This window comes from Lichenostomus cassidix, chromosome 1, assembly GCF_008360975.1.
Source record: "Lichenostomus cassidix isolate B80296 chromosome 1, HeHo_3.0, whole genome shotgun sequence".
NCBI classification, from domain to species: domain Eukaryota; kingdom Metazoa; phylum Chordata; class Aves; order Passeriformes; family Meliphagidae; genus Lichenostomus; species Lichenostomus cassidix.
The window spans coordinates 66,437,479-66,447,361 of record NC_139479.1 but is presented as its reverse complement, the minus strand read 5'-3'; the positions used below and the strand labels follow the sequence as shown (position 1 = coordinate 66,447,361).

Sequence of the window (9,883 nt, the reverse complement as noted above, 5' to 3'; positions counted from 1 at the left end):
GCACAAGAGACAGAGTTTTAAAGAAAAAAATGGCAAGGTGAACATCATGAGATCACAGTGGACATTATCAATAAGATAACAGCGATGACTCCACCAAATAGCAAGAAATAAACACAAGCCTTTTTAGGTGTTGTGGGCTTTTGGAGAAGACACATTCCAAATTATCCTGTAATTGCAAGCTCCCTCGAGCAAGTCTTTTCAGTCTTAAGCTGCTCCAGGGGAGGTTTAGGCGGACATCGGGAGGAATTTATTCACAGAAAGGGTGATTAGACATTGGAATGAGGTGCCCATTCGGGGCGTACGGGGAGGCGGTGCAGTCACCGTCCCTGGACGTGCTTAGGGATGTGGCACTCAGTGCCATGGTCTGGTTGAGCTGGTGGTGCTCGATCACAGCTTGGACTTGATGACCTCAGAGGTCCTTTCCGACCTAAATGATCCTGCGACTCTGTGAAGCGAGCCAGAAGAGGAATGATTTCAGCTGGGGCTCGGGGCGTTCGCTCCCCCAGCGGCGAGGCAGCGTGCTGGCTTGGGCTGGCGGGCAGAGTTAATTCCCTGCACAGTGCCCGGCAAGCGGCTGTGCTGTCACAGCCCTCAGGGAGCGCAGTGGGGCGGCTGCCAGGGCACACGGGGTGTCTGTGTCCCCGTGGCGTGACCCAGGCGGGCAGAGCCGCTCCCCCCGCCCGGGCCGGGCTGCGGCGAGCCCGCCGCGCTTGGCTGAGGGAGGGACAGGGGCGGAGCCACCGCCGCCAACGGAGATTGTCCCTCGGCGGCCGCCGTCCTCAGCGCGCCTCCCGCCGCCGTGCCGCGGGCTTTTGGAGCGCCATGAGCCTGTGGGCGGACAAGCACCGGCCCAGCTCCCTCGGCCGCCTCGACTTCCACCGCGAGCAGGCGGCGCGGCTCCGCAACCTGGTCAGTGAGGCGCGGGCTCTGCCCGGCGCCGCCGCGCTCCGCCGGCCTCCCCGCCGGGCTCTGCCCGGGGCCCCTGCGGCCTCCGGGTGCTCTCTGTTTCCTCCTCCCCGCTGCCTGCATCCCCCACGAGTCGGGATTGCGCCTGAATAAGGGGAGAAACTTAACTGTGCGGGTGACCGAGCAGTGGAACACATTGCCCAGAGGGGCTTTGAGGTCTCCGTTACTGGCGGTAGTCAAGCCCCATCTGGATGCAGTCCTGTGCTCTGGGCTGACCCTGCTTGAGCAGGGAGGCTGGACCGCTCTGGTTCCTGCCAGACTGAGCCATGCTGTCATTGGGATTGCGGGCCATAGCGCTGCTCCTGTGGGGCCGGGATCGGGAGCTTTCCCTCCGGCAGGCCCTGGCCTCCTGAGGAGCCTCCCTGCCCGCGAATGTGCCTGCTGGTATCGCCCTGCTTGGGGCGAGGCCTTAATGCCAGGGAAAGGCTGCTCGGCTCTTTCAGGAGTGCTGTGCACATGTCCTTCCTGCTGGCTTCAGTGTCCGTGAGAACAGGGCTTGGTTTGTTTGCTTAAAGTTAGCAGGAATGTTTAAGGCGTGCTGCTGGGAATGAAAGTCAGGACTGCTGGCCCTGCCAGATGTGCTGGCAGGATTGATTCACTCCCTCAGGGGTTAGGGATATCTGACTAATGTGTATTCTGACTGTGGGGTATGGTCAGGTGTGCTCCAAGTCATGCTTTCTAGCTTTTCAGGAAACAAACTCCTAAACATATATACATGTATGTATATAATAACTACATATGTACACACATATATATATATATAAGCTGCTTTAAACTTTGTTTCAAACCTTTTTCCTGTGTGTTCCTTGCAGCTGTCACTCTAGTAACCGTAGAAAGCATAGAAATGCTGAAGTGGGGTTTTCTTTGGTTCATTTTGTTGTTTGTTTGTGTTTATTTTTGGTTTGCTCGTGTTATTTTTCAAGAAATTGAGGTGTTTGAAGTTTAATGAGTTGCACATGGCCTTCAGAAAAATACGATGTTCTCTAGGAAGTGTTATTGCAGGAAAGGATTTCATCAGTTTTAATTCTAGGTGCTGTGTTGTGATGGAGTTGGAAAAGTCATTTAGTGTAAACTTGGGTGGAAATGGAAGGATAAATGCTATCACAAAGAAAATACTGTTGTAGCTAACTGATCTTGTTGCTTTTTGTTCAGGTTCAATGTGGGGACTTTCCTCATCTGTTGGTGTATGGACCGTCAGGAGCTGGAAAAAAGACAAGAATAATGTGTTTATTGAGGGAATTATATGGTGCAGGAGTGGAAAAGCTGAGGATTGAGCATCAGAGTATAACGGTAAAATAAATGTCTCCCATCTGCCGTGAAGTAATGCGGAAATACTGACATATTTCTGTTGTGAGGCCTTTGTATTTATTTGAGGTTTAAAAATTATTTTTTTTATTTTACACTCAATATCTTCAACCTTTTTTTGTGTGATTAATCATACTAGTTTGGTTTTGAACAAATTCTTTTCCAGATATTCTTTAGGTGTTCAAGATGTGGGGTTCTCTGTTGTTTTCTGTGCCCAGTTGGCTGTTCTTGTGGTGTGGTATTTTTGTTCAGGGTGGGGTTTTTTATTTATTGTTTACAGTTCAGTTTGGACAATAGCATCTCTTGTTGTAGACTAGCTCTTAATTAAATGTAAAGAATCTCATTTGTCTGTAAAAATAAGGGCAGTTAAAAAAATTTAGCACTGTTTTTGCTATATGCAGGTTTTAGCTTCTGGTTTTCCTAGTGACAACTTTAGCATTAGCAAAAAAAAAAATCAATTTAAATTCTCTCTGCCTTGGTCTTAGGCATTTAAGTGTTTATTATTAACAGGCTATATTACCTATTGAAAATTCTTGCTGTGGAAGGCTTAACTAGCAAGGGATTACCAAGCTTTATTAATAAATAGGTTATTTAATGTTTGCCTTTTAGTTCTCAGGGGTAGAACAAATAATAGACTGAATGCTAGAGATATAGAATATAACTGCTCAGACCCAAATTCAATAGTGATATAAATACTAGTGTTTTCTTCAAAGAAAGTATAGAGTTGAAATCCTTTGAGAACAGAAGTAAATAGTTTTGGGCTTGTCCAGCTGTTTTGCCTCCAAAACTCTTTGTCCATCCTCTGTGGATGGACTTAATGTCACTTGTCAATTGAATGGCTGATTCCATTAATAAGATTTCTTTGACAAAACTCTGGAATAACTGCAGTATGCAATAATACATACTAGGTGTTGTCGTAGTCACTGCTGTTGCTCTTTTACAGGCTGGATGGTGTGTCAGTACTCCTTTTTTCCTTTGGAGGTGGGGCTGGGACCATAGGAGATAAGCAAATCTATAAGTCTCAGGAGTTCTTTGATCTTTGAGGCTCTTCGTTTGCTTGTGACTTAGCCAGTTGTAAGCTGTAAGAGATTTTTAGAACACTTACTGAAACTTAATGCACTTGTTTTCTACATAGGCACCTTCTAAAAAGAAGATTGAAATTAGCACCATTGCAAGTAATTATCACCTTGAAGTTAACCCAAGGTAAGTGTGCAGTAAAAATGCCTCACTTCAAAGGTGAGCCACTTACCATGTTGTGAGTGGTTTCAGCCTGGGTGGATGAGGGACTGATGGCCTGATTTGTTGCCTGAGCAAGTTAGGTAATGATCTATGGGTTTGGTCTGCAGATGAGAGCAGGGAGAGGATTTTTAATTGAACAGCTTTAAATGAAAAAAAAATGTGGATTGCTGTATGCTAAAGACAATAATGTTCTGTTTAACTGGCTATGTAAGCATGGTGATGTTGAGGACTGGGTAACAGAAACAACTAACTCCTCCATATCATTAGTTCTCTCACAAATGCAAAAATAAAGGAGTTTGAAAGCAAGCAAAGTTTACCCAATAACTCTTCAAATTAAGTGTCTAAAGCACGACAAATAACAGCACCACAAAATACTGTGGATCTTGTCTTGAGCGAGGTCCGATGTTGATTTAAATAAGAGAAGCTCTAATGGGAGCTATCTACGTCTTCTTTGGCAGTTGTGAAATTGCTGTGGTAGTTCCCAGACCCAAGCCAAATATTTGTATTTACCTGAAACCTCATAATGTTGCTTTAAATCACAGATGAGTGAATGTCACTGTGTACTGTGAGGTGTTGGTTGCTGCTAAACCTTAGTTCATGCTGCCTTGCATTTTAGAAGTTATTCTACTTTGCCAGGTCTCCTTTAAAAGCTCAGCTAATCTGTGTATTGATTAGTGAGTATCTGCTGGTGCTCTAACACAGACACAAACAATTATCAGTTAATTACCAATAAAACCTGAGACTTACTGGTAATCATCATTTTGAATATGTCATTTTTGTGATACAAAATGTGTGACAATTCAGTTCTCAGATCTAATAACCTGATACTACTAACAGTTTTCCTGTTACTCTGTATAGAGTGCTTAGAGCTTGAAACATAAAATAATTGTATTTCAATTTAAATACAAAAGTGCTGGGTTTTGATTAAGAATTAATATCCTGCTTCATAGGCTTTAAGTGATCAAGCAATTGTCATGTTTATGTCTGACCAGACAGTAAACCTGTGTGCTGTGTTATGGCCTGTGAAGTTTGACTGAATTATAACATGCTGAAGTCATGTGCATCTTGAGTAACATGGAATGTGATGAATGGCTAACAGGGAAATTAATTTCTGTGAAGGACTCTGCAGAGTAAAACCCTGTATTTACATCAGTCCTTTGAGTCAGGCATCCTATTATGTGGTTAGACTTGTTCTTCCCATAATGAGTAAAAAAGGTTTACATTGTGGGTTCTTATTCAGATTGTAGGCAACAAAAGTTGAGATTTCTTATCTCAAAAAAAAAATTTTAATAACTTAATAAAACATTTGACAATTCTGTATGTTTGAATACAGTGCCCGTAATCCAGCTGTGCCTGCATAAACTTTAGGCTGTTTTTATTACATGGGAGGTACCTTTCAACAACTTATGTGTTTTGAGTTAATTCTAACCTCAGCAGCTTCTGAATTCTTTTGGCAATATTATTCTTTAAGTTGACCTTAGGAGAGTATATTTTGTATGCAATACAGAGTTGTTTTAAAACAAGATTTATGCCTGCTACAGTGATGCGGGAAACAATGACCGTGTAGTAATTCAGGAGCTCTTGAAGACAGTGGCACAGTCCCAACAACTTGAGACAAGTACTCAACGAGATTTTAAAGGTGAGTAAAACAGTGAAACCCAGTCAAAATACTTTTTAAACATGGGGGGTTTTTTCAGAGATTTCAGTTCACTGTTTTGTTTGTACCTGTGTATTTCGTAAAGATTGTACAGTCAAAAAGGTATGCAGGTTATCTTAATTTTCCTGCCTGTGGAACCCTGCTGCCTTTTACTGTGTGTTATCACTTATTTTGATTTTATTGCTTGAATGTCAAAAGTATTTTTTTCTTAGAAAGATTTGATATTAATACAAATCCCCACTACGTTTAATCCTTTTTCCAGTGGTGCTGTTAACAGAAGTTGACAAACTCACTAAAGATGCTCAGCATGCTTTGCGAAGAACAATGGAGAAGTACATGGCGACCTGCAGGTTGATCCTGTGCTGCAACTCAATGTCAAAAATTATAGGACCCATTCAAAGCAGATGTCTGGCTGTACGAGTGCCTGCTCCTAGCATTGAAGATGTATGTTGAAACAGAAGCAAAAATAAGTTACTTAAAAATTCTTCCTAGATAAGTTTTTGCTGTAGACTTATGAAATATTTTGTTTTCTCATAATGATCTAGTTTTCCTTTGTGGTGGATGATTTGCCAAGCATGGCTTATGAAAGACTGGTCCATCTCTGGTCCAGAAATCATTCTAACAGGAAAATCTGTAGGGGCTGAATGGTTTGCTAAGTGTTGTATTCCCTGCTGTTTTCTCTGTAGATCTGCTATGTCTTGTCCAGTGTTTGTAAGAAAGAAGGCCTGACACTTCCTCAGGAGCTGGCTCAAAGGATTGCAGAGAAATCTGGCAGGAATCTTCGGAAGGCACTACTTATGTGTGAGTCCTGCAGAGTACAACAGTAAGTCACTGCAAAAGTTAGTGTAAATTATACTGTCAGATGCTTAAATGACCATCCTTCTAAGGTCTTGTTAGAATAAGCGACAATTCGCTTGGATTGCAATTTTTGAAAAATATTTTGTAGGTATCCTTTTGCTGCTGATCAAGACATTCCTGAGATGGACTGGGAAGTTTATTTGAGAGAAACTGCAAATGCTATTGTTGGTCAACAGACACCACAAAGGTAGGTGAATGCACTTGTTTAGAGCAATAAGTGATGTTTTCTTTGTACACTGGAACCTAAAAATAAAAAGTTGTATTCAAAAATGTGGCCTCTTCAGTCGTGTAATTTTCTGTTTTTTGTACTGGAACTGATACTTTGCAGCCAGAGGAGTTGAGCTTTAAAATTGCCAGAGAAGGTTGAATGAGTATCAGGAACTGAAAAACTGCTGCTTTCCCTGTTGAAACTTGGTAATCAAAATTGAGCATAGGCTCAATGCATGATATGCTTTCTGTCTTTTTTTTTTTTTTTTTTTTTTTTTTTTTTTTTTTTTTTTTTTTTTGTGGGGGAATGGTGGGTGGGTGTCATTTTTGTGGGGTTTTTTGTTTCTATTAAAGCTTTTCGTTCACTATCTTTAGCATAATGCACCTTAGTAAAAGAACTGGAAACGAGAAGTCATTGCTTTTTTAAGCATATCAGGAGATGACCTCTGTATCCATCTCAGTGTCATATCCAGAGCCTGATCCTTTTACTTTGTTCCATGTATTACTTGCATGAGATGTTACTTAATTTAAATGCTTGTAGCATCTGACCTCCTGTTATCAAAAGCTGAGCACTGGATAACTGTGTCAGTTTTGCCACCTAATTGTCTTACCCCTTCTTATAAACAATGACTACAGAAAAGCAGCATAAAGGAACTCTGTGGCTCTAATAAATGGTTTATGTCTCCTCAGTGGTCTTATGCATGAATAATAACTTAGATATGAAAAAGAATTAAAGGGAAACAATCCTGAGACAAATCCTAATAACCTTGTAGCTTCTAGATTAACTGAGACCATTGTACCAAGAGTATGTGTTGTTTATCTTTTGAATAAGAGGTGATATGCAGCCTTTTAATTGAAATTGACTCATGCAATGGTTTTAAAATAACACACAAAATAAGAAAAGAAACTTTGCTTGGGTTGCCTCTTCTCCTGAAACATATTTCACAAATAGTGAAAACACGTTAGTATGCTTTGGGATCATAATTCTCAAATTTTGTGGTGTTTTTCCAACAGGCTTTTAGAAGTCCGTGGACGGCTTTATGAACTCCTGACACACTGCATCCCTCCTGAGATTATCATGAAGGTAACTCAACTATCAAGCTCTTAATGCATTATAAATATTAATTCTGTGACAGTCTCAACTAGAGCTTTTGTAAAAAAAAAAATACACCAAAACATCACAAACTGTCCAAATATTGCTGAAAAACTGTGTCTTTTCCAAATAGACTAAAACTTGTTCTGTGGTCAAAGAACAGCATCATCATAGCTGACTAAAAATAAAGGAGAACGTTTTTAGTCCCCTTGACTTCTCAGGCCAATTACTATATTGAAGCATAGATACATTAGCACAGCCAGAGAATGTCAACAAAGCTGGTGAAGGGGCTGGAGCTATTTGGTCAAATGTTGTAGTTGATGATCTTGGTGGTTTTTCACAGCCTTAATGATTATATGATTCTATGGGCTAATCTTGACATGACTTGTTAACTTGAAAAAGTTTTTTTGTTATAAGTTCAATATTTGCTATGTCTTTGGAGAGGTGTGCTGAAGGATACTAGACCAGCAGGACTGTTCAAAGGCAGATGTCAGTTTGGGAGGAAAAAAGCAAGTGGGATGTGCATGTTTTTATTTTAAGCAGGATGAAAAGGTGAAGACAGCTAGAGCAGAGCAAAGACCAAAAATAATGTTTGCAACTTAACCTAGTAAGGTTTGCTTCACCTTCAGACATAATTTCTTTTCACATTAACTAATTTCTGCTTTTTGATGGTTTTGGTACTTAAATGTTTCTTTAACCTTCCTTTCTTGCAGTAGGTTAGTGGATCCTGCATTGCTGTGTTTGAGAGGCAAAAGGTGCATGTTCTCTACCCACTTCATGAACTTGAATTGGTCTTGAGATACTTCTCACTTAATCCTGGCAATTTTAACAGAGATGGAATTACAATGATTTTATTGCTGTTTCTGATCTAAAATACTGTATTTTAGGGTTTTGTAATGACTGAAGTATTGCAGTCAAGTTGTTTTGTGTGTCTGCACATAAATAAGTACATAAGTGCAGACAGAGACACTTAAATTCTAAATAAGCCCTTTCCTTGTTTTTTATTAATGTTGTTTCTCTTCGTGCTTGATGCTGTCAAGATAGAAGTAAGTGGTTTTAATACACTTGCTGTCTTGGTTAGAATTCTCCTCAGGGCCATGTGGCAGAATGCAGTAGAGGTTACAGTATTGGGAGATGAGGTTAATTTATTTTCTTTTATTCAAGCATAAATTATTCCAGTAAATGATTCTTTAATGTCTTTTCTGTTGGGTTAATGAGTGAACTAGTGGTTATAGCTTGGCTATTTTCGGAGAAACAAGGTTATCCTCTTAACAAAAAATATCTAATTTTTCCAATACTACCCTGTTTTTCCTGTTTTAGGGTCTCTTGACAGAACTTCTAAATAACTGTGATGGACAACTGAAAGGAGAAGTTGCACAGATGGCAGCCTTCTATGAGCACCGCTTGCAACTGGGCAGCAAAGCTATTTATCATCTGGAAGCATTTGTTGCGAAGTTTATGGCAATTTACAAGAAGTTCATGGAGGATGGGCTAGATGACATGATGTTCTAACTGATGCCCAAAGTCACACACAAAATGTTGCGAGAAGATACCAGTGATGTTGCAAATATCTACTTGTCAGTCCTTGATTACATGTGGGTAAAGTTCTAAGTCAAATATTTTTATTTTTCTATTTAATAAAACAATATTTGTTCAGCTTTAGAAACCAGATGGATTGTTTGACAGCCACAAATCCATCTTTAGATCCATACAAAATGCATTGGCCTTTCAGAAAGACATCACATTGCCTTGGGAGATGTGTAAGATGAGAGCTGCTTTGCAGTTTTTGCAAGTTGACATTAAGAGGAGAGAACACAGATACTGTGTGCTTGGTTTTTGTTTGTTGATCACAGATGGGCAAGGCTGTAAGAAAAATGTTTTTTCCATGTTCTGCTATGTTCCAGCTTGAACATGTATGGTCAGCCTGCTTATCTATACATCTTAGCGTTTGTCTTTTTTTTTTTTTAGCCTCACAATTTACTGTGGTGTACTGGCAAAGAATGTTTTCTGTTCTTTTCTTCTTTGTAAGCAGTTGCATTGAAATTGTGGATGAGCGAGACTTTTGTGTTGCTTGTAAATCACATGGAACACCTTGTTTAGAAGGACTGTACCTTTATAAAGCAAGTCTTGGGTTCACCTCCAACTCCATAATGCTATTCAGGTGAAGGTTATTCCTTTGCCTGTTTTTTAACTAAGGGCAAAGTTTCAGCATTTAACAAATACTCTTTCACCTCTTAAACTGATATGTGACATTTTTAAAATGGCAAAATAAATTGTAGAAAATATGAACAGAAATGCTGAATTGGTGTTTTACACTGTCTGTGACTGCCTTCAGTACATTCATTTGCTTTGCTGTAGACATCTTTCCTCAAGGTGGGATATCCCACACACACTGTAAGACTGAAGGGAGCCACTGAAGCTTAAAAGAATCTAAACAAATATGAGTAACAAGAAAAAGTGAAAAATAACCTCCCAAAATAAGTCATGATGTGATGATAGAAAACCAACACCACCTGTGCTGCAAGTCTTTCACGTGGTATGTCTGTGTACTGTGGTAC

At 40.4% G+C, this 9,883-nt stretch overlaps 1 protein-coding gene across 2 annotated transcripts; it reads left to right on the top strand.

Moving 5' to 3' along the window:
• Nucleotides 1-750: 750 nt before the first annotated feature.
• Nucleotides 751-9,620, top strand: RFC3 (replication factor C subunit 3). 2 transcript variants are annotated; one of them, XM_085061609.1, is made up of 9 exons: nucleotides 751-909; nucleotides 2,119-2,256; nucleotides 3,407-3,474; nucleotides 5,052-5,149; nucleotides 5,430-5,611; nucleotides 5,854-5,990; nucleotides 6,114-6,212; nucleotides 7,247-7,316; nucleotides 8,646-9,620. In XM_085061609.1, exons 1-9 carry the CDS (start codon nucleotides 823-825, stop codon nucleotides 8,835-8,837), a joined length of 1,071 nt encoding a protein of 356 aa, XP_084917735.1. In that variant the 5' UTR covers nucleotides 751-822; the 3' UTR covers nucleotides 8,838-9,620. The 2 variants fall into 2 exon arrangements, with proteins under 2 accessions (XP_084917735.1, XP_084917741.1); XM_085061615.1 differs by having other exon boundaries at nucleotides 873-995.
• The last annotated feature ends 263 nt before the right edge of the window (nucleotides 9,621-9,883 follow it).